This window comes from Corvus hawaiiensis, chromosome 1, assembly GCF_020740725.1.
Source record: "Corvus hawaiiensis isolate bCorHaw1 chromosome 1, bCorHaw1.pri.cur, whole genome shotgun sequence".
NCBI classification, from domain to species: domain Eukaryota; kingdom Metazoa; phylum Chordata; class Aves; order Passeriformes; family Corvidae; genus Corvus; species Corvus hawaiiensis.
In genome coordinates, this window is record NC_063213.1 from 13,362,041 (window position 1) to 13,387,717 (window position 25,677).

Sequence of the window (25,677 nt, forward strand, 5' to 3'; positions counted from 1 at the left end):
ACATCCCACCCCTCAAATCTCCCACATGGGATACAAGAAATTCCCTACTTCTGAACATCCTTTGGCTGCCTTATCAGTTTGAAAATAAAGTGCAGATATTTATCTCCACAAGGTGTCACTCTGAAACAGCTGGAAAAAAATGATGTCTTTTTTCACTTCAACCTTTACCCAAAAGGTCAGAAATGACCAGCATTTCAAGTTTAAGACTGAATTACCAGTTTCCACTCAGAGCTACTACAATGTAATTGTATAAGCACTGGGTATTTTTTGTTGTGGGTATATTTTATTGTAAATAGTGTATTTCAAAACCAGTCTATTTTTAACTTACTTGCCTAGCTGAAGGTGTGTCAGTAACTGTTTCAATATGCAGGAGCATCCAGCAAGTATTTACCAGGATACATTGCATTGTCCTTTACTCAACTACCACTGGCTCGGTGAAGAGACAGAAAACAACGTCAGACCCAATAGCTTAGGTCTGCAAGGTAGCTAAGCTTTTTAATAAAATACATTTTGTCTATGAATACATTGTCCTTTTAAACAAATATGGTATAATCTATAGAAATTCGAACATCCTCCAAAAATACAAATATCTGTCAGGAACAAAACCTCATTTTCTGTGGTTCACGGGCATGCAGTGAATTAATTCTCTGGAATCTAATAGAAGAGAATTCCCAGTAAGTTTTCTTGAATCTAAAAAAACTTACATTCCAACTTCTCCTTTAGTAAGTCCATGCCTTTATTGCTAACTACCTATTTTCATGAACTTTTGAGAGATCTTTGACACATCTATGGACTTTAATTGTTGTTGACCACCAGGTTCAAAACATACTAGAAGAAATCTGATACAAACATGAGCAACTAACTGTCATTGCACAGGAAATAATATTAGTGTTTCAGGAAAATTAAAATCATCAATGAAAAAGAACAAAGAATGTATGAAACAGGTCTGATAGCATGAAGGAGGGAGCTATAGGTGACAATTTACACAAGATACAACAAAAGAAAATGGAACCAATTTTGAAATGTTAACACTTCTCATCCTGTGCTCAACACTGCAGAGCTCTGATCCCTGCATAGACCAATGGGGTTCTTGCACAAAAAATACAGAAATTAAAAAAAAACAGTCCCACATGCAAACTTGCCATACCTGCTTGTTTGTGTTACACTCTGTATCAGCACTGCTTTCAAACACTTTGTTCAGTCTATCCTGACTTTTCCTGTTTTTCTGTGGCTGTATTTCATGTTACAACCATTTCCAGTAGACACATTTCAGAAAAGCTAACTAGATCAGTCCTCAAATGAGAGAAAAAGAACATGTCTACTTTGAAGATCTCAACAGATTTAGGCTGCTCACTTCTGTCATGAAAGCTGCAGTTCCAGGCCCATGTCTGGATCTTTGAAGTAACTGACAACTTCACTGGTAAAAATGCAGGGGTGTCAAGGATTTAAGCATTTTCTTGTTTGTATGGCAGCTGACAAACTTCAGAAAGCTTTTAGTTCACACAACCAGGATCTTGGAGAATCTAGTTCCTCAAAATCAACTTCATCAAGAAAACACCTCCTTATGCATTAAACTTAAAAATGTGTTTGCAGTTCTCTCACTTCTGTAAGAATTAATGAAAGCTAGAAATGTGATAAATACTTTGCTTATGGGGAAAAAAAATTTTTTTAAGAAAACTATTTTAGAAAAAACAACCCTTTGGTCCAGACTGGGCTTACTGAACAACTCTGCATCAGCTTTTACCTGGTGTGAGCACAACTACATTGGGAATGGTGGGGAGGGGAGAATCACGAAAATGAGAATATTAAAAGCCTCATTCAAGGATGTTTGGAAATCATATATTTGAAGCCACAAAACACAAACAATGACTTGGCTAGATAACTAGATTTCTGAATTGTGACATACACAAGATGTATTAATCACACCTGATCCCACTGATACAGGCTATTAAAGGAGAGGAAAAAGCTCAGCAGTTACCATGACAAAGACACTTCCTTCACTGTTTTTTCCATTTAAGTCACACAGAACACAATGAAGTTATTTTTTTCCTTAGTCTACACGCAGCACTCAACTCTCACACTACTCTCTCTCTAGACTGTGCATATACACAGTTTCTGCTTCATACTGTGTTGAACAAGCCTGTTGCAAGAAGGAAGTTCTAACTCAGAATTAGGAATAAACAGGAACCTGAGAAAATAGACTAAAGATTCATTAGACAAAGAAGAATAAATTGATTTTTGCTACCTGCCTTTTCCAGTTGCCATGAGAGACTATCAAATTGGTCTAGAATTTACCTAAATAATTTTCTGCAGTTAGTAAATTAAACAAATACTATAAACTTCTGCTGGAATAATGAGATCACTGTTAGTTATCCAGAAGAGCCTCATAGTGCCTTAAAAAAAAAATCCCTCCCCACATGACAATATTTCATACAGAAAGGCTGTCAACCAAAAGGCAGTTACTTCTGTCAACTGCTTAACAGCTCAGCACTCACTGCAGTCTTGCCATGTACACACCCACAGACTAAACACCAAGGGGATGAAACAGGAAAAAACTCTGTGCAAAATGAGTCAATCCAAACCAGAAGCTGAGCAGACCCCCTTGTTTTCTTTGAAGTGATACTTCATTCAGAAAAAGATCACACTGAAATTAGCTATTACACTGATGTCTGCAGGGTACCAGTACAGATCAGTAATTACGTTTGATAAGAGCAGAAAGAAAACCAAGCAGGAGAAAACTTACACTCCTCAGGACTGTATCAGTGCAGCCAAAAAATAAATCTGTAATTATTCCTGCAAACAGCAAAATCTATGGGAATAACAACCAAAAAGTCCTCCCAAAGAAACTAAATCCACACGTACTCACACAATACACTTATTTTAATCCCTTTTTTCACTGGCCAAAACAGCTGGGGTTGTTTTAGAGAGCCAAGAGAGATCAGTCTGAATAGTCTATAGAGATTTCTCTTTGCACATCTGCTTAAGAAGGAAACAGCTATGACTCAAAGCTGTACCTTAAGAGGAAGCTGACTATTACATTCCTCATCGCCCACAACTCTAGGAAGCTGAAGACATTTTACAAGAGACTATTTTACCTGAGCTACATGAAAATCTATTTCGAAAAAAAAATTTAAAAATCCATGCAGTCCTGTACGCTTTCCCTTAAAGGCCAGTCCTCTATATATCTATCTTAAAAGAAATTTGCAGTTGTGTGGTTTCAGCAAGAAAGGAGTTTCGTACCAAAGAAATGCAGTTTTCTAACAGGAAGGAAAAAAACACAATTATTTTGGCCTTTTTTCCTGATAATGAAAAAACAAAATTCTTGGCTCTAACAAATCAAAGCTTGGGCAGTGCTCAAAATCTCTTGTAATAAACCAACTCAGATTCACTTGATATTTCTATGTTAAGAATACTACTGGGTCGAGAAGGCCTTTTTCCTGTACCACATCCATCACTCTGCTTCAGTGTGCGTTTGCTGCCCCAAAGGCCAAGTGCATCCTGGGCTGCATCCAAAGCAGGGTGGGCAGCAAGGTGAGGTAGAGGATTCTGCCCCTCTACTCTGCTCTGGTAAGACCCCACCTGCAGTGCTGCATCCAGCTCTGGGGCCCCCAGCACAGGCAAGCCATGGACCTGTTAGAGCAGATTTGGTGGAGAACCACAAACGTAATCACAGGGCAGAAGCACCTCTCCTATGGAAACAGCCTGAGATGGCTGGGCTTGCTCATCCTGGAGGAAAGACAACTCCAGGGAGACCTCATTGAGCCTTTCACTACTTACAGGAGGGCTTACAGGAAAGAAGGAGAGAACTTTTTACATAGGTAAACAATGACAGGACAAGGGGCAATGGTTATAAAGAAAAGAGAAGAGATTCACACTAGATATTAGGAATAAATTCTTTCCTCAGCAGTTAGCACCCAACAAATTGCTCAGTGAAGATGTGGTTGCCCCATCTCTGGAAGCATTCAAGGCCAGCCTGGATGGAGCTCTAAGCAATATGATTCAATAGCAGGTGGCATCCCTGCCCATGGCACGGGCGTTTGGAACTAGATGATCTTTAAGATTCCTTCCAACCCAAACCATTCTATGATTCTACTAGTAAAGAAATGAGTATAAACTACACACACGTGGGATAGACAAGGATTCCTCCTATCAAATTTCTAACTACAGCTAGTACCATTTACTATTGTGAAGATAAAGAGGACTTTCTACTGGAGAGGTATCTACCACACACACACAAGTTTCTTTTTATTTAAGTTTCCAAATCCCTTGCGAGTCAGGAGCAATGCCTACCTGTAACACAAAAGAGACTTCAGTGACAGAGCCACAACAAGCAACTTACTTGTTGCACTACAGAGGCTGCAACATGGACCTGCAGATTGCATTCATCCTGTCCAACCTGAACAGAACCTTTGACTTCTGCTGACCTTAGCACTTCAGATGTATTTTCACAGTGAAGAAGATATTTCAGTGTTTGCTCTACTTTTGTTCCAAACCTGCAGCAGAGCCTTGGAGGCCAGAAGGCATCTTGTTTCCTCCTTAAATCAACTGATGTGGCTGCAGGAAGTGAGAGAGAGTATCTCTTCTTATAAATGGTTTCACTTAGGTACCTAGTGGGATTTTCAAAATATTCAAGAAAATTATCCTGTCTATTTCAAGTAATTTAGGAAAAAAGAAAAAAATATATACATAAACCAACCCCCCCAACAGGGTCAGAGTGAAGAGGGTTAAATACAAATTCAGTTTACATTAAATTAGGAAGTCTCAATGACTTCAGTATGATTCCATCCCTCCTCCCCTTCCACACACACACACCCCCCTCAGTAAAGCCATTTAAGTAGGAACCAGGCCTTTCTTCCTACCACATCAGTAAGGCAGTGGTGCTCTTATGCAGTGCAAAGCTCCCCAACGCTCTGCTCATAGACTGTACTGGCCAAACAATTAGATCACTCCTGAATTTAAAAAGTACCCAGAAGCAACTTTCCATATACACTAGTTTTTTCAAAGCACAACGGAAAGTTGGCACATACTGCATTTACAAGAGCTGTAATCTGATTTAAACATGGGTTTATTTTAAAAATCTTCAGCTCTCATCTACAGTCTACTCCAGAACCCAGTGAATCAGCAAATAGTTACTGTTTATTGGAAAGTTTCCTTCTTTAGGACACCTTGACCACCACTCTGTAGTTTGCTGAAATTGTGGAAAGAACTGCACCATCAATCTTCACTACAGGCAACTGTCCACAGGTGTACAGGATCTAGAATGTTAAGTATTCAGGATGAAAATTTAAATTTTGATATATAGACCTCCAATGAATAAGATAATAGCAGCCATATAACAGAGAGCTTCTTACAGGTATTTACAATATACTTAGCATCATGTCATGAGCTTACGTGTGCTTTTTCCCTTTGTCTTTCTTCAGATACTCATGGATTTTAAAGCATCTCGACCAGGTTTTAAAAGGAAATCAGACACTACACAGGTTAAACAACATGGTTCTATTAAAAACTAACTTTAACCATGGCACTCAGTGACAGCAATACAATACTTTTTTCCACAAAGCAACTAATATAAAAATATGCCATAAAATCATCTGTAGACTAGTATGCTAGTACATACATATAATCATAACATTCTTTTATAAACTCTTTCCTGAGATACCTTGGGTTGTTTGATTTTCTTGTATTACTGGATGCATTATCTTTATGATTCATCTAAAACAATTGCAAAATATTTTGAATGTGCAGGACACTCAGTAACATGTAAAAAGTAGTATGTAAATATATGGCAAAGAAACAGCTCTTAGAAACTATGCGCTTTTTTACTTTGTTATATTTTTTAACATTTGGCTCCTTGGGAGACAGAGGGATGGTGCATGAAAAACCTGAAATTAGAGCTATGAATTGACAAAAAGCAGGAAAGCATTCAGGAATGTTAGGAGTAGGAATATATTATAAATGACACAAAGAGAAAGCCGTAAGCCATGTTGGCTATGTATTGTCTTACAAAGCAACTGGACATATCTTAGTTCACAGTATAATAAATATTTTTACTAATCTGTTTTGGAAGAGCAAATGTCTTTTAGGGTTTCAAGCTCCTGTATAAGTTTCTTGTTCTGAACTTCTAGCACTGCAACACGACTCTCCAGACATTTTATGTATTCTTTCTTCCGACGTCGACATTCTTTAGCAGCTTCCCTGCAAAAAGCAGAAGTAAAAAGTGCAAACAAAAAAGCCATTTGCATGCCATTAGAAAGCTCAGCAGAGTATGGAGACTATGACAGAATTCCAAATTTTGGAATATCTCCCAAATCAGTCTGAAAACATTAAGCAAAACTGGGTTCCACAAGGGCCTCAAGTGTCTCTTTCTCAAGTTCATATGGCAATCTGTAGAATTGCTTCCTCTCATGCCTTGATTAAAGTTCATAATAAAGGAGGTCCAAATGAAAGACAGTTATTCTGCTTTATGACAATAAAGATCTTTGAGGGCCTTGAGTTCCTCAATGAGAGTCTTGTTTTGGTTTTCAAGCACAGCCACACGATTTTCAAGACATTTGACATATTCTTTCTTCTTTCTGCGACATTCTCTGGCAGCTTCCCTGGAACCAATACAAGGCAAATGACTACAGGAACAGCCACAATATGGCAAAGACTGGATAAATGCAATTACCTACAATCCCTGTGGTTCCACAATAAGAACAACAACCACACCAACTGCTGGATTGCACAAACAGAGCATCAGATAACAGCCAAAAGCAGTAACATAGTTAAAATATAATCCAAAATAACTAGAACTTGAAACACATTCAGCATCACCAAATACAAAGATGGAACCAATACACAGAAGAACTGAGAAAAACAGAGAGTAAATGATAGTGTTATTGACTTGAATTGTACTAAACATTAGGAGGGAAAGCAGCATTTCTTCTTCCAGTTATTTTGTGTGTTTATTGGGAGCATTGTTTTCTGCCATCAAAATCTTAAAACCAAACCCAGAGAATATACTTTCAGAAACACAAACACTACTCTCTTCAGATAAAAAACTACGTGCCAAGCATACATTAAGATAGAAACTTACAGCACATTGTAACAATGTACAGTACATTTTAAGTCCAAACAAATACAATTTATTAGCATTTTAGAACTGGCTGCCTGAGCACATTTCAGCCACACAAGTCTGTGTTTTTTGTTGCTAGCAAATAATAGCCTGAAGCCATCCTCGTAGTTCTGCTCAAAAGTCTCTTATATTGGAGCTAAACACTTTGGGTAGTGTTTTCAGAAGTATGTGACTAAACGAGCATTCAATTCCAGAAGAAATATTAGGAGTACTGGGAGTCCTCCTTTAGTACCTTGGAACATGATAAACTATCAAACTGTGAGAAGCTAACATTCCAGCAAATTATGAGCTACATCATAAGCACTAGTTTTAAAACTGGAGAAGAAACAAAAGGGAGGCACAACAATGCAGTGATCCTCATGAGTAATTTAAGATAAAGGACAGGCATGAGAGCAAAGCAATACCATTAATTCAATCATAAGACAAGCGGTTAAGCAGTGTATTAGAGATCTGCAGAGCAGACTATTTCTACAATTAATCTGCCAATGATAGAGGCGGTTACACATTTGAAAAAGACAGACTGCCCTAAGAATAGCAAGAAGAATGCACAGAGAAAGACTGACATTTACAACATTCAGTCAAGTCCATGACAACTAATTAAAAACTATACAGCAACTTCACACAGTATGCCTCACAAAATGACAGGGGCACTGCAAAGTATCTCATCCCAGTAGCCAAGTACTTAGGAAAGTCTATAATTATCATTCCATCTTTGAATAAGTCCTCTTCACAGCATCATTAATGGACAGCTGCTAATGAGATTCTCAGCTATTTTCCTAACCAATTCTTTGCTAGGATGTTTTAAAATGAAAAAGCCCCTTCTGGTCATTTTACTGTCAGTAATGGGAGAGGAGGGGAATTAAAATTCAACAGAAAGTATAACTCTAGAGCATCACAAAAATTGTCTGATACTGATTTCTGAATTACCCTAATATTTTCAAACTAAAAATCCATGGGTATAAGGTCAACTCTAACCTTTCAGAGTTAACGACCAATACTCTATACTAGCAGGACATGGGATGACTGATAAAGAATACCCTGCCTTCCCTTCATCAGTTACAGGCAGTGCTCATGACCTTAAGAAGAAAACTTCATTATAATGTTCAGGGGGGTTGGGGGGGGTGGTGGTTTGCAACACTGGCTATGAATTATTATATAGTCTTACCTATTTTTCAAAAGTCTCAGCTCTCTCTTGCGTGTTGCCTCTTCTGCCATTTGCTGGGGGCTATGCAAAGTCCCTGGCGAGGCTGCCATAACCACTCCCTGAGGTAAGGTAGTAGTGGGAGTTCGAATCTGGTAAGCTGGCATGTCTCCAGTGGCAGCTGTATGAAAGAAACATATTTTGAAATTTATGGCAAAAAAGAGGTATATCTGAAAATAACAGATTTCTGAAAATGATTTACTCAGGATCCCAGATACATAAATTATTTCACAGGTCTATAATGGCACAACTACACTTTTTATCTTAATAGCATTTATTTCCACACTATAAAATATCTGAATTGCTCTAGCATGTGGCCCCACTAGCCAGCCAGACTGAAAGTTTCCACATGGCTCTCTTCAGACGACATGTGGAAAGCTGTCTGAGGAACAGTTCAAGCATTCACACTTACTTCCTGTTTGCACAATCCCACAAAAAGAGGGTCCTGCTGTTGCAGCCACTGAGGTTTATATGCTACCCTGTTCTCCCTGTACAGGACTCAATTTGCTTCAGAAGACAACTTTCTCCTCCTTCCTTGTGATAGCAACAGTACCAGCTTTACAGCCCCTCCTCCTCTTACAACAGCAGTTTGGCAACCCTTGGATAACCAGTGAGAGCTGCTGTTGCTACAGCAAAAAGGAACAGGTAAGTGCTCAGGATGTAAAGGCATTTGTTCCCTGGGCAAGAGGACCACACATAGGATGCTGCAGCATTAACAGGCAAGAGGAGGCAGCAGCGGTTGCACAGGAAGGGGTGTAGCCACACAGTAAATCAGAGGGCAAAAGTTCAAATTCAGCTCCTGAGCTTAGCAGTTTTGTGCTCTCCCCAAGCTAAATGCCGAGCTGATGTGACTTGAAACCAACACCTTTCTGACAGTTTCACATCATTTCTTTGTTTTGGACATATTTGTCCCTACATGATGTACCTCAACTTAAAAGCAGTGGGGAAGTCCTAAGTATTTGTGTCTTGTCTGACAGAAAACAAAAGCAAACAAAAAATATATTCCTCTTTAAATTCTAAGCAAGTATTTACCTATTCCTTTCCATGAATATTTTATATTATGATATAACAAAACTTCAAATTTTGTCATTAAAGCAACTGAATATAGCTGATGTTTCAGAGGCTATTATATTATACTTAGTTTATACTTTAATTCTTTAAAGCATTATTCAAATAATGGAAAAACATGTGTCACAGTTTAACCCCAGCCTGCAACTAAGCGCCACTTAGCCACTTGTTCACTCCACCCACACCCCTCCCCAGTAGGATGAGGTAAGAAAACTCATAGGCTGAAATGAGAACAGTTTGATAATGGAAATAAAATAAAATAAAATAATAAATATAATGAAAAGGAAAATAACAAAAAGAAAGAGAAATAAACCCAAGAAAAACAACTGATGCAAGTTAAAAACAATTGTTCACCACTCACCAACTGATGCCCAGCTTGTTCCTGAGCAGCAGTCCCCAGGCCAGCTTTCCCTACTGTTTATATGCTGAGCATGATGCCTTATGGTATGGAATATCCCTCTGGCTATCTGGAGTCAGCTGCTCTGGCTATGATCCCTTGCAAATTGTGTGCATCCCCACCCTAACTCACTGGCAGAGCATGAGAAGCTGGAAAGTCCTTGACTTAGTGCAAATACTTGTGAGCAACAACTAAACCACGAGTGTACTATCAATATCTCTCTCACCCTAAATCCAAAACACAGCACTGTACCAGCTAATAGGAAGAAAATTAACTCTATCCCAGCAGAAAGTAGGACAACTGGGAAAAATAAAATGTAGACAAGAACATCTTGAGGAGGCTGGCAGGTTGAGCAGTTAAGAAACATCAGTTAACTATAGAGGGAAAAATTGAACTTAATAAAAATATACTATTCTTACAATATTAATGCAATTGCTTCACTAATTCAAAACAAAAAAATAGAATCGAGTTGTGTTTAGACTACAATTCCACAGCCATGTCCTGAAATCATTATCAGCTTAAACCCTGTGCACCTCCCCCCTCTCGAAGTCCTGCGGGTAGAAGTGTTTGTGGAATTACAAGATGAACTGGACCAGTGAACTGACCTGGATAATCCCCTGGGGATGTGGGAGGGAGGGAGAAATCAGCCCAGAACAGCCCTGTGAGCACTGACAGGCAGCTGCCATGAACACAGGGCTTGGTCATCTTGTACATCTACAGGGCAATTGCTTAACCCTCTAAATTCTCCACATTTCTTAGCAGTCCCAGTCATGTCAATGGAATGATACTGCAGCTCACTATTTATAAAAATGGAATTTTAGGAACTCTTCAGGCTCATCTTTATGCTGGCCACATTACATACATCTTACAGACTATGGTAAGAACTACCTTTTTCTCTCTCATCACTAGGTATTAAAGAGATGTTATCTTAGGTTGCCTTAGACACAAAGAACTAGAAATCCAAGCAAACCATTTTGTAGATCAAGTCACAGGGAAAGCTCCACAGTCCAGATCACCTCAGCCTGGCAAGACCAACTACTTTGTTGTCTGTGTCTGATTTATACTCAGATGGCAGCAAACAGGACTTACTGCAGCTTTTGTGATGAGGACTCAGTGTGATCATGTACCTGCAGCAAGACTTAACAAAAGCAAGTCCCTATCTCAGCTGGGATCAGCAAACACCACTGGTAAGTATTCTAATCTGAGCAGATCCCAGTAGTGGCAGTCTCTGCCTGACAGTTGTCTCACTCATAAACCTGCCAGCACAGGAACACAGATAAATAACCATTCCGGTGGTAGAGACCCTGCAAATTCAGACACCACTGTTTAAAAACAAGAAAAATGCATAGCATAGCATTGACAAAGTATCTTTTAGGTGTGCAGTAATGTATGTTTTATGACACAGCATTGCAAAAAAATATTTCAGACTGAAAAATGTTTCGTACATTATCTCAAGAAATTACAATGTAACTGATTTCCCCAGAAAAATACCTTTGGAAAGACAAAACAGGCTTTAAACAGAGTGGGATAAACTTAATTTTTTTCAAAGTTATCTTAAGCCTAGTTATGTCTCTATATTACAGTGAAGCATACCTTCCATTTCAGCATCTGAGACAAATGTCACACACACCTCATCCAGACTGACAAACTTCTGTGGCCGTTTCTAATGACACTTCACAAAGGTTTAATGTAATTCCTAAGGTACCAGAAGTAGAACTGAGACCGTTAACAAAGCAACAAACCTGGAGGTGGTACCTTTCCCTAACACACCGCCCCAGGTAATTTTTTTTTTTAACTCCATAAAATGCAAGGGAGTAAAAAGTCACTGAAGACCTGAAGCTTTCAGTTGAGATTCACAAAAAGAAGATTATTAACAGGAAGCCAAAAAAACCAACTAGTGAAAAAAAACCGAACTGCGTTTTTAAAAAAATAAATTTATAAAGCAACCACCTCTTGGAAAAAGTAACTTGCTGAACACTAGAGAGCATCCCTGCACTCGAGCTCTTTCAGTGACTATCCAGGAGAAAAAAATGCCCAATGTATTTGGATGCCTGTTCTCCCCCTCTGTGAGTCATAATGGTGGGACTTGATTATCAAAAGGTTTTTAACTTCACCACTGAACTGGCTACACAAGGCATGACTTACGATCTCTTTGAGCATTAAAAGCATCGACCTGGAGAAGATATTTATCTTTGAATTAATGAAACAACGTGTGCCCGCTCTGAGCAGCAGCACGTAGGAGCCGGCAGGGAAGTAGTTACTGTTACCGAGCTGCCGGAGGCAATTGACGAGGCAGAAAGGAACTGACTAAATCGCAGCATGACTTGGAGCTGACGTCAATGTGTATCTTGTTTGGAGTTTAACTTTTCCAGTTCCCTACTGCAACACGATTCCAGGAAATCTAATGACGTCAGCCTTTTGAACTCAATTAGCTGAGGAACAGACCATTTTAACAGAGGAGGACAAAACAAGCAGGCGTAACAATACTTCAATTATTGCCCTCAAATTTGTTTCCATTCAGTGTTTTTTTAATAATGGAAGCATAGGGTTGATTTGCACTGCTGAAACAATTCCTGTACAGCTGGGCTTAAGCCCATGGCTATCAAATTTGTAGGGTTTATTGCTCAGTAACAAAGCCAGCTGTCATTTTTACAAAACAAAAAGCAATTATAAACATAGTAACATATATGAACTATCACCACAATAAAGAGAAATGCAAAAGTAGAGTGGTGGATTGTTTTCAGAAAAATCCTGCATCAAATAATAAAGATTAGTTATCTGAATCAATCTGTGCAAGAACTCATGCATTAACAGTGATTTTTTGTTTTTTTTCCCCCAAATGAAACTGTTAAAATTGCCCTGGAATCCTACACTAAGTAGATAGAATTAGGAGCTATCTGTATGACTTTAGAGAGATGAAAGAATTACAGCAACAGGTTCAAAAGAAAATGTCACAAATATTAACTAAACACTGCACAGACATACAAAAATACCATGTCAAAGGCTAACAAAATTTTTACCTGTTTCATCTCCTGTAACAGCCATGATCAACTTCTGCACACACGATTCTGCTGTTCCTCTACCAGAGCACAGCATGAACTGTTCCAAACTACCAAGCATGTGCAGGATTACAAGCAAGAGCACTGACATCACAATGACATCACTTGCTTACCACTGTCATTAATATGCTCCATCGCTGGAACAGCTCACTGAAACTGCAGCCCAAAGAATTCCTTTTGCAGTAAACCTGCTTTTTTTTCCCTCTTCCATATTGCTATAATCCTAGCTTTGTTCTTTTTTCCTGAATTATTCATAAAGCTACAGAAAGCACTCACCACAAAGCAAGCTGTTAAGAAAGACCTGAAAATTCACAGACTGACTGACAGAAATTAAAATGTGGCTCTAGCATTCATGAATGAATCCAAATTATAAAGTCATGATTGGATAGAAAATAAGGTAATTTTAAACATGCAGCTGTTTTCATTGGAACAGTTCCACTAAAAGGCAGAGAACTCTGTTGGACAGACATGCAAGACAGGAAAACTTAATAAGCTGTAACAAATAGGTAAATGAAAGGCTAGAGCTCCTTGCTTTGCAGGGAAACCCACAACCCACTCATTTAATTTCAGTTAAAAGCTTCAGAAATTATTAAGAAATACTCCAACAAAGTAAGTCAGCCTAACGCTAGTGATTTCAGAAGCTGTAACAGGCAGAACAGTAACTCTGGGTAAGGGCAACCTCTTCCCCCTTCCCTCCTTTTTGAAAATATGTCCAAGAGACCTGGTTGACTTAGTTTTAAAATATAAATTAAAATAAACAACTCAGCTCTAAGAGAGTTGCTCCTTATTTACATCAATTTAAACGAAATTACTTTCAGACCAGGAGTCCAAGCACTGGTCTGTACGCAGGGCACAGCAAACTTCTAAGGTCCTCCGTCTGTAATAAACAAATTCAGACTGGTAATTCATCAACTGCGAAACTGTGCTGGATGGCAGCCGTGGAAGCATCAATGCAAAAGGAGTGTTCTGTGATCACAGGACCACTTCAGGATCATATGTACAGAAGATCAGAACTAAAGCACAAGAAATTCAAGCCACAGATTTCAAATATCACTAACAATGTAATGAAAACACACATTTCACATGTAATAGACCCCAACACAATGATTTTTTATGTAACTTTTCTACACTCATTTTCACTAATAGTCAAACACTTCCTTCTTCAGCTAGCAAAACAATCCTTAACCCTTAATGTATTTGGAAACTGTCCAGACACTAGAACTGCCTCTTATTTCACCTACAAATGTAAATTTGTAGCAAATGCAATGACACTCAATTGGACCAACACCTTTGGCACTTTTATCCTAATATTTTTCCGCACCACAGGTTATCAGGAAATATCAAGCACATGGTTTATGTGATCTTATCTATTATTACATGAGATTCATCAACAAATACTTTAGAAAAAAGTATCAATACATATGCTATCTGAAAGATTCTGAAACAGAATCTGAAACAGATCTTTTCTTTTTCCAGGTATTTATTATAGTCTTTTCTTCTATGATTAAGAAAAAAAATCATATGCAGCCTACCCAAAATCATTATAAAAATATATGTAAGTGGTAAGATTAGTAAGCAGACTATTTTTTCTATTATTATCTGTGCTATCACAATATTAGGTGTTCAGTCAACTACAAAATGTACTTAAATGATAAATCTTCATAACCTATATTCCTACAAACTTTTTAGCACAGGCAAGATGACCTGTAGTAAGGACATTTCAGACACTTGTATATTCAACTAATTCCACTGTCTCACTCCATCCTGATTAACTCACGTTTGCTGACTACATACAATTTTACTACTGTAAACATCTTCAAGTGCTTTCACACTATTTTTATACACCTCAAAGAGGTTTTTTTTGGTTTTTTAAAAGATTTTCCAGTATCAATAGCATGTAGAGTAAGTTGAAGCCTTTTATCTTCCCATCATCTCCAAGTTCATGCTTGCTTACTGTTTGCTTTGTACTTCTCCCTGTATACGTTAGGTAGCATTTTTCTTCAGTGTTAACAGCTATGAGGGCTCATTAAGCACCGGACTTTGAACCAAAGGAACAGAGAATTCCAGGAAATAAATTTCTCTGAGCGTGGACAGAGAACAAATCAATTTAATTAAAAGTATCTAGATGCTTCCAGAAACATGATATAGAAGCTATTCAGTAGCTGTCTCTGAATCCATTTTGAAAGTTTCCATCACAGGCACGACACTTAATGGGCAATTCCATCTTGTAGAGCCCATTGCTGAGACTGAGTAGCCCTGTCAGAGAACAGTTCTGTAATGGAGAGTCTGTAAAGGAAAGTCAGCCAAATGGAATTTCCAAGGACTGAAGTGCTGCCAGGTAAAATCCTCAAATGCTCTGCTTCTTCACAGACTTGGAAAGTTTTAGGAAGCAGCTGAGGAGTTATTCTTTCTGCTCCTGACCCCAAAGCTCCGAAGAATCAAAGCAAGACCTATAAAATACCACAGTCAACCTGGAGAGATGGAGGCAGCCTCTGATTTAAGGGATGTATAGGCACACGCACAGAAAACATATTAGACTCATACTCAGAAAAACTTGTAGTACCAGAGTGGGAAATTGGTTTGGAGGACAGCCAAATTTGGGTCTTAAGGCTTTGTTAAGAATGTATTCATAATAACATTTAGGGAAGTTGTAACAATACTCTCTGAACAATAAAAACTAATATTTGGCTAAGGTTTTTTCATCTAATAGTCTTAAAATTTCCTTGAAATGCTTCTGGAAAGTCTTGTGATGACAATATATTTCAGCATTTATTTGATGACTCTCATCCACTCTATCGATACATACCTAAATCCTTCCTAGCTCTTCTCATGGCTTATTTCAGATAGCTCTTTTGGCTTACTAAAGTATTCATACAGCCCTCCCTCCCTACTTCTCTGTGTCAATAAAATAATTATTTTTTTAAATTCTGTATATCCTCCATAGCTATTAATTTAGTGTCTCCATACCCATTTTCAAAGATTTTCATCACATAACCCAAATCCCCTGATATAGGTAAGAATCCAAGACTCCTTTGGTTCTCCAACATCCTCAGCATTACCAAAAGGCTGGGAACAGTGGAAAGAAAAATAATCCTGCATAAACTACAGTAAGGCTCAAGAATTCACTATTCACAGTTCAATTCATGTGTGCATTTTATAGGACCATCAAAGTGTTCCCCTGTGAGAACACTAGCCTCAGTAAAGGATCTGCTTTCTAGTAACTGCAAGAGCCATAAGTTGCAAGGAAATTCTGCCCTCAACATAGCCAAAAATCTTAAGAATTTGTGTTTTATTAACATTAACTGCTGAAAAAAACAAATTAGTTTCATATATTAAATGCAGTGCACCTTCAGTATCTCACCAATCTGTAAGAGCACCTTTATTCCAATTTAACATATCTCTCAAAATCTGGACAAGAGACTCCAAAGCAGAAAGTGATGTTATACTGCTATTTCATTCATTTTAACCAAACATAGTAGCTGCCTTACTAAGCAGAGAACCTGAATCCCCTCCTAAGAATGTCTTTCATCTTGCTATGCGCATTTTACCTAATAATGCAATAATGTCAACACAAAATAAAAAACCTTTTAAGAAAAATTGTTTAATATGAAAAAAGTAAAATGGAGTAGACTAATAAAATATACCTTGAACAACAACTTGGCTTCCAGGAACAAAAAACTGTTGTGTGCCATCAGATGACTGTGCTGCATATTGCACAATGGTAGCACCTGGCTGAGGAGCTCCTGAATTTGTCACAGTCTGAATTGTACCACCATGAGATATGGTAACTAAACAGAAAAAACAACAACAAAAAAAAAAGATTAAGTTAGGCAACAGAAAGACATAACACATGCTAAGAAACATGAAATAAACATTGTCTTATAGGACTCCTGGTCCTCTCCTTGCTTAAAGATCAATTCTATGATAAAACTTAGGTAATATTAGTACTGATTTCCACAAATATAAAGCCTGTTGCGTAGTATATATCATATGCATAACAAATAAAAAGCAGTGTTCAACACATTTTCTCTCTATGTTTCCAGAAATATTAACTCTACTAAAATAGTTTAAATATGGGGAAAAAAATAGTAGCTCCTAGCCGTATAAAAGTGTTGTTTCAAACACTAACGTAGAAGTTATTAAAAAAAACCAAAAAAAAAGCACTGTTCATTGACTTTTAGAAAACAAAAACCAGGACATAAGGATAAAGAAAGAGAAAGTTGTCTGACACTCACAATCCTTTCCTTAGTGTGAGAAAATGTTTAGCACAAGAATGTTTAACCAAGTTGTACACAGTTGTGAAGAGCACAATACTTATGTAAAAAGAGAAACAGAACAAAGTAGGGTTCTTCCCTCCATGTAATAGCAATATGAAAAAACAAATATCCTTTCTCCATTAAAAAATCATATTGAATTCCTTGCCATAATCAAATATTTATAAAAAATGCAATTCCCTACAGACATTATTAATTGTATATTCCTTTTGAAATTAGCATTGCCTTTCTTAAACACAGAAATGTCATAGAATCATAGAATGGCTTGAGTTGGAAGGGACCTTCAAGATCTTTTAATCATTCTAACTCCCCTGCCATGGGCAGAGGCACCTTCCACTAGATTAGGTAGCTCAGAGCCTCCCCATCCAACTTGGCCTTGAACACTTCCTGGGATGGGGCACCACAACTTCTCTGGGCAACCTGTTCCAGTGCCTCACCATCTTCAAAGTGAAGATTTCACCCTAATATCTAAACTCAGTCTATCCTCTCTGTTTAAAGCCGTTCACTATGCTGCCTGGTAAAGAGTCCCTCCCCATCTTTTCTGTAGGCCCCCTTTAAGTACTGGAAGGCTACTGCAAGGTCTCCCTAGAGCCTTCTTTTCTCCAGGCTAACCAATCCCAAACCTGTCAATCTGTCTTTATAGGGAAGGCCTCCAGCCCCTAATAATCTCCATGGCCCTCCTCGGGATCTGTTCAAGGAGGTCCGTGTCTGTCTTGTGCTGGAAACCCAGAGCTGGATGCAGCACTCCAGGTGGGGTCTCACCAGAGCAGAGGGGCAGAATCCCATCCCTCGATTCACTGCCCATGCTTTTTTGGATGCAGCCCAAGATCTGGTTGGCTTTCTGGGCCATAAGTGCACATTGTCAGCTCATACTCTGTGTTTCATCCACCAGCACATCCAAGTCCTCTCAATTCACTCACTGCCCAGCCTGTATCCACATTTAGGATTGCCATGACCCACACACAGGACTCTGCACTTGGCCTTATCATGAAGTTTGCATGGGTCCACCTCTCTACTCTGCCAAAGTCCCTTTGGATGGGATCCCTTCTCTCTATTGAGCTTTGAGTATCAACTGCATCATTTAGCCTGGTGTCACCTGCAAACTTTCTGAACCTTCCACGTGTCCAACCAGTAAAGATAATAAATAATACTGGTCCCAAAGCAGATCCCTGAAGGACACTGCTCATCACTGGTCTCCACCTGAACATCAAGCTGTTGACTGGAGCTCTTTGAGTCAATTCCTTATCCACCAAGTGATTTACCAGCCAAATCCATATCTCCTATGTTAACTAACACAATCCTGGAACTTTTAGCTGAGAACCCAATTCCCAAGGAGTAACAAACTCTTTTCTCCTGCAAAAGATATTTAAACTACAAACATTGTATTTAAAGTGATCTGAGATGTTACAAAAGTCAGACATAAAAAAAGATTCAGGCTTGCGAGCTCCTCTGAATTCACTGTCAGATTACAGTATTTGACATTCTTGAAGGTTCAGTTCTGCTTATCTCAATACAGCATTTGTTAGATACCTATGTGAATTTTAGAGATTGCTGATTTCAAATGTTCTGTTTTGACAACAATAAGGTATCTCAAAGCTCAAGTTCCGACATAAACACTTAAAAGAGACTGAGATTGCCGCATCCCAACAGCTGAATAAGCTTCTTTTGGGGAAAACATGGAATTCCTCTCATGCTGAATTAAGTTCAGAGCCTTATCTGCAATATTGAAACAGGGTTCAGCACGGATCTCCAGTCCTGCCCTTGGAATAAGGAATATGTAACACAGGAACTAGCTGGGTACTGCACACAGGCTCCATAAGGCATTAAGGAGAAAGGGAAGAGCGTGGCAGGGTGCAGAGTGAAAAATGTTTCAGTCTGGCCTCCAAAGCAGAAAGTGTCCCATTTTGGGGCAGGACGAAAAAGAAAAAAGCAAGAAAAGGAAAGCATTGTATTCTCTACTTTTCACAAGGTCCAGGATAAGAGCAACAAGATCTGTTAAAAAGCCAAATTCTGCCTCTCAGAGTTAGCACCAGGAATGGTTCATCTACACCATCACAGAACCATACCACATAAACGCCAGTCAGTTTGGCTTCCTAAGCAGTAAAACATCAGCACAGATTGATACAAAGCTCTTAGCTCCAGAGTGAACCTGGGTAAACAATTATGTCACAGCTGTCCTGCAATTATTCATTCAGATCCCAATCCAGTACTTCATAAACAAGAGTGAATTAACTTCAGTAACTGCCTCCCTCACAGGACTGATTCCTGCCATGTTCCCAGAACAACACATTGCTCGTGCCCCCATTCACTGTCCTGATCTCTACCACTGCACCCACTTTATTGTGCTGGAGTTCTGAAAACTGGGCCTTTTATGATGAGTACAGGACTTTCCTGGACAGTTTCTGTAGCTGAATGTCATGCAGGTGGATGGATGTAAGTGGCATCCATTCTATTCCAGGTAGGAGTGAAGGCAGTACCAACACCACTCTCAGAGTGTGATCAACAGCTCTAATCCAGAAAAAACCCAGATCTTTTTCCCTTCCAAAACTGTAAATGGAACTAAAGTTAGTCTTTCCCAATGGATTTCTTAATTCTCCAACTGTTAAAAATCTGTTCGAAGATAGCAAGTAACCCAAATAGCAAAAGAACTAATAATTTTCATTCCCCCTGCATTTTTTCATGCAGATCATCGTGATATGCCCAAGGAGGCAGGCAGGTGGGGAGACTGATTCACACACTCCAACTGAATGAACAACTCTTGCACATTATACCACTACCACAGGTGAGGAACTAATTTTTTCAATATTAAATAACCAACATGACAGAACTACAGCCAATGGAGTAGGTGTGTAGTCAGATGAGGCTACAAGGCTCCTACACAAGACAGCACCTTGTGCAAAACTACCTATTTCCCTGACAGAAAGATCACACATATGTTGATGGAGGTAGCTGGCAAAGACATTTCATCTGGTCATGTCAGTCTGTCTGCTTCCATAAGCCAAAGCCAAGAAGCTCAGAGGCAGAAGATATTTGGAAACCATGGCAACATACCATTTTGGCTGGTGAAAAGTAAGTAGAGAACAGCCATCACTGCTACCAACAGAAAAAATACATTTATTTTCCAGAAAAATTTACTTATCAAGTTCTTCCAAAAAAAAGTCACCCCAGACATCCAGACATAAACACACAGTCAGAATTATCTTTTCAACTAAACTACTTTTCCTTTGCAGGAATAGCGAGAACAGTAGAGAAAAAAAGAAGCAGCAAATGTAGTAACATAACACCTCTTTTAAACCAGGGCACAGTACAGATGGCCACAGTGACACCGCAAGGCCAGTTCTTCATTGCCTCGGCCACTGCACAAGCTTAATGCATAAACTGCTGGGTGCCTGCACAAGAGAACCTGTGCAGCCCATGCTGGCCAGGGAGAGAGGAGTCCTCAGGCACAGTAATGACAGGCAGAAGTACAGAGCTATCGATGGGAGGCATAAAGATGAAGGAGGTACATAGAGGGACCCTCTGCATCATGTCCAGTCTAAAATCAACACTGGAGTTGCTGGATTCCCACACAGTGTTCCTGGTTTTAGCTAACAGCAGCTCCTGAGGATCACAGGCAACCAACAGGATGGCTCAGAAATGCTTCAGATCTGTGCTTCATACATGTAAAGACTAGGGGTCAACAGTCAAGCTCTCTTTAGTAAGTTCCAAATTAAGACCCCTTTTATTACAAGGAAATGACCATCCTTGCTACCACCTGGCCTAACCAGAACTGAAATACACAGACTTTGCTGAGGCAAAAGATATTTTAACTTACAAAAATGAAGTTTAAAAAAAAAAATCAAATTAATGAACTAATAAATTGGACAAGAAAAACTATTTCCAAGAAGAAAAAGCTCTCAAAACAGTCTTTGAGCCAAAACCAAGAGAGTCTATGAAGGCTGACACTCCATCTTGAAGCAATGCCCCATTATGATGAGAACCTTAATTATACAGCACATGTTTTAGGCTACAACTATAACTTACTCAAAGAAAAAGCAGCAAAGAACAGAAATCTCGCAAGCTTGGCTTATAGCCAAGTTTAAATTAAGACACATGAGATTTAATTAAAATTTTGTGGATTCTGTTCTCACATTGTCAGTGATGTTCTCTGTTGCTTAATTTTCAGAGGTAAATGTCTGATTGAACAAGAAAGCAAAACCTTTGACTTTTGTTATTGACTTAAACACTGCACTGTCACTACTGTTTATAGGTGTGTTCAAATGAAAATATATTCCCCTAAGAATCACCTCCTGCAAGACATTGCAGTCAAAGTACAACTCTGGCTTCCCAGAGGAAGCCACAATCAAGAAACCTAAACTCTAAAATTTCATAGAAATCCTATAGGTTTGCAGGCTCACTAGGTAATACACAAACATTATAGCACTTCTTTTTAAGCCTTGAAATGGCAAATACATACATTATTAATCAAACCTAAGCAAAATAAAAAATACAATTCAAAAATTGAAGAAAAATATTTACTTGTTCTTAGAATACAAGAATACATGAATACATGACAGATTCTGTACTGGATAGCTGTAATTTAGGATGACCGTGTTCTTTTCCACAGAGAAGAACACTTCAGATACTGGACATCACAAAGCAAACATTTATTTATGTCTACAGCTTACAGAAAGGGTAAGAAAAGCAGCCTAGGGGCACAAGCAAAATTACTTTCCAGATAGGAAAGGATAGATACTACAGGCAAATTCTGTCTTCTCACCATTAGTAATTAGTTTAGTTGCATAAATTAAAAATAACTGCAGAATTCTAAGGGTGAGCAGAATACAACTAGAGAGCCATTCTATCCTCTTTTATATGCCACTGCAATGTTTTAATATACTTCCTCTGTTTTCTCATTTCAGGAAAAAAACTCCACAACATTTCTTACACAATCTTCCTGTCATTATATCAAAGGAAAAATACCTGCACTTTAGTGTGTCTACTTACGAAAAGATATGAAAAAACCCTACAAACTGCAGGAGTGAAGCTTTATCTAATACATAATTTAAAAATTAGTTATTATAAAGTTATCTCTTAGATGATATCTGATTATGTCCAAAGAAGCCATAGAGTGCAAGTTATGCAACACTTTTACCATAAATACAGGAATAAAAATATCCAAAAGCAAATCTATAGAACAGAACTGTGAATGCAACTTTTAACTTGCATTTGGATGAAGTATCAAATGTTGGAAACCATGATTTAGGTTAATTCTGCAGTGAAAGTATGGATACTTAAAAACTGGAGACAAAAAGACATAGTTCTTTTAAGAAAGAAAATTGGAAGTTAACAAGTAATTTCATACTTTACATTTCAAAAAACTCTACTTGCCATTTCATATAATGAATAGCACAAATACATAGCAAATCACAAGAATTTGAAACTGCAATGATTTGTATCATTAAACATTCACCTGAAAGTGTCAGCATTTCAGCTGAGCCTCACCTCCACATTTTAATGCACAGAAGCTCTAGAAGGACTAAATCTAGCAGCCTACAAATACTACAAGAAAGAGACTAAAAGTCTGTAATGCCCATGTTAGAAAAAAATTAATAGTAATTACTTAGAAATACAGAATCTCTTCTTCTTCATCAAAATACGACATCCCTACTGCATTATGTAACTCTTAGAAACAAAAGTTGTGTTATGTATGTTCTGCATCATCACATAGTACATTTGCAAACATACGGTATTGCCCTGTGTTAGTATGATACAGGCTGGTTGGCATGGCCACTGCAGAAATACCAGAAGGCGTTCCTTCATCTTCTGACTTCTCTTCTTCTTCAATCTTCGCTACTGCAGGAGCATCTGATGAGAGTTCATTCAAAATTTTTCTGAAAGAAAAATGCAAGTAATTTTATGTACTTGAAAATCTATACCCATAAGAAAATAAAATAACTGACTTTTATCAGACAGCTTTGCTGTAATAAATAAGCTGCCTTTAAAACCAGCAAAACCAAAATTAAAAGTCCTTACCGGTATGAAGGCCTTCTTGAAAGTATTTCCCTACGTTTTTGAGAATCAATTATCACTTCTGATTGTGCAGCTTCATCTGCAATCGATGCTACCTGTAATAGCAAAGTTCCTGAAATTCATAACTTCATTTAAAAAAAAATAGCAGAGCAAAATATTTAAAAAAATTCCTTCCATGTTTGCATATGGGAAGTTTGTTGACTTATTTATCACCAATCGTGATTTTGGACTATTTTTTTCAACGCAAATCACAAATTATGAGGTTAGCCAGACAAAGCCACTTAGATAACATCTTCCATTTGAAAAAGAAAAAAGTCAAAATAATCCAGGTTACTTTTTTGTGAATGACACTTAGAAAAAGTACTGGAAACAGATTTCTTTAAATATAAAAACATTATACAATTTAATTAGCTCTTAAAGTGAGGTCAAACATCTAAAATACAGAATATTGTGCTAATGTGCCTTAAATAATAGCATACAATATAAAAGCCTCTTCACACCACACCAAAGCTATTTAGAAAATAACTTTATTTAAATATACACGTTTATTACACTTACTAACACATTCATAAATACAATGACATTGCTTAGCAATGCTGTATGAGTTTTGGAAATGCCTGACAAGACTACAGTGTCTCATTTTCTCAGACCTTTAGTATTTTCATATATTCTTCTTCTCTTAAAATTATCCAAGACAACATTAAGGCCTAGGGCAGAATCACACTCTTGATCAGCAACCATCTTACTACACAGAACTGGAAGTCATTACTGAACAAGGAAAACACATTATTTTCTTGGATTCTTTTAACTACTCAGAACTATTGTTGTGTTGAGATTTCCAAATTGAAACAGTGTGAAAACGTTTTCACATGAAGACAGACCAGACTGCAGTTTCAGATTAAGCACTTTGCTAAAACTGACACCGAACAAACATGATGTAAGTGACTAGAAAGCTTCAAGTGTTTGACCTGGCTGCAGTGGAAGCTCAGGAAGACAAGGAAGAGCTCTAGAATTAATGCACCTGCTAGTCCTCAGAGTTTGGTACTAGAAACAAAACCTGCCTGACCTCAATAGAAAATGACTGTCTGGAAGGTTCTGGAAATGTACAAGCCTGGGTCACCTCAACTCAAATCTGCAGAACTACACTTTGAAGGAACTGTACATTATTGCAGAAGGAAATTTTCTCTTCACTTGTTAATTTTATTACATTCCAGTTCTGTGTAAAAATATTTAATGTAGCCTCATTTTGCTGGGTAATAGGCAGCACCTATCCTTAGAACTCTACATCTGCCACCTAGGTGGTGAGAGGTACTTCTGCATGTGTACAGATGTATAGCTCCAAACCAGACATCAGAGCTGACTGCAGAGATTCAGGTGCTTCAAGAAGTTTGTATTCCTCCTTTTGCAGGATGGACCAATGCTGAGCAGCAGAGAGAGCCTGAAAGACATTTCCCTCCCAATGTGCCTTCAGCAATCTGCTCATGGATCGACCTTCAAGACTCTGGCATAATCCTTCAGAAGTAAGATAGTATTGCAGAGCCAAGAAAGAGACTGTTAGGCATCCTAACTCAAAACAGAATTTTCATTCTGCTGGGGCATGGAGAGTAATAAATAACCTATTTGTTCCAGCATAAATAGCTCGAAAACAAGACCTCAGTTGCCTTAAAACCTTCACATTCCCCTAACAGCTACCAACAGCTCCCCCAGTTTGTGAAGATGTCTGAAGAAGCTGAGAAGTCATACATACTTTAGGAAGAAGGTAAGGAAATCACAAGAAGATTTAAGCATTTTAATGTGTATTGGTTTTGCATGGCCTGGTTTTCAGTAGCAGAGGGGCCAGAGACGTGGCTTCTATGAGAAGCTGCTAGAAGCTTCCACCATGTCCAGCAGAGCCAAACCTTGATGGCTCTGAGGATGGACATGCCACTGGCCAAGGCTGGGCCAATTGGAAATGGTGGCTAACGCCTCTGTGTTAACATATTTAAGAAGAAATCAAAACAAAGGTTGGGGGCACAGTTTCAACTCTAGCCAGAAGAGAGGAGGAGGTGAGAACATGTGAGGGAAACAACATGGCAACAGCAATGTCAGTGAAGAAGAAGGGGGAGGAAGTGCTCCAGGTGCCAGAGCCAAGACTCCTCTGCAGGCCGTGGTGCAGACCATGGTGCAGCAGCTGTGCCCCTGCAGCCCATGGGTCCATAGGGGATGCAGAGATCCACCCACAGCCTGTGGGGAAGGTGCCCATGCCAGAGTGAGTGGATGCCTGGAGGAGGCTGCAGTCCTGTGGGAGACCCATGGAGAGAGAGGCCTTGTTCCCAAGTTGGAACAGCCTGTCCTTGGAGGACTGCACCCTGTGGAAGAGTGACTCATATCGCAGCAGTTTTTGGAGGACTGTTTGCCCGTGGGGGGAATTCACGTTGCAGCAGTTTTGTGAGGACTGCTGCTCGTGAGAGTGGACCCAAGCTGGAGAAGTTCATGGACAACTGAACTCCATCCCTCTCCCATGGGAGGGACCCCACGGTCTCACAGGGGAAGGACTCCTTTCCCTGAGCAGC

General features: G+C 38.7%; 1 protein-coding gene across 9 annotated transcripts in view; it reads right to left on the minus strand.

Annotated features, from left to right (window-relative positions):
• Nucleotides 1-5,481: 5,481 nt before the first annotated feature.
• Nucleotides 5,482-25,677, minus strand: part of CREM (cAMP responsive element modulator) — a 35,823-nt gene continuing 15,627 nt past the window's right edge. For 3 of the 9 annotated variants that reach the window (XM_048289497.1, XM_048289636.1, XM_048289748.1), the window contains 5 exons: nt 23,129-23,220; nt 22,841-22,986; nt 16,484-16,627; nt 8,280-8,436; nt 6,027-6,596 (listed from right to left, as the gene is read on the minus strand). In XM_048289497.1, the coding sequence (XP_048145454.1) occupies nt 6,452-6,596; nt 8,280-8,436; nt 16,484-16,627; nt 22,841-22,986; nt 23,129-23,220 (684 nt within the window). In that variant the 3' untranslated portion in view covers nt 6,027-6,451. Of the gene's footprint in view, nt 6,597-8,279; nt 8,437-12,800; nt 12,909-16,483; nt 16,628-22,840; nt 22,987-23,128; nt 23,221-25,677 lie in introns of those variants that run through there. The other 6 variants (XM_048289574.1, XM_048289782.1, XM_048289694.1 and 3 more) reach the window with 5 other exon arrangements.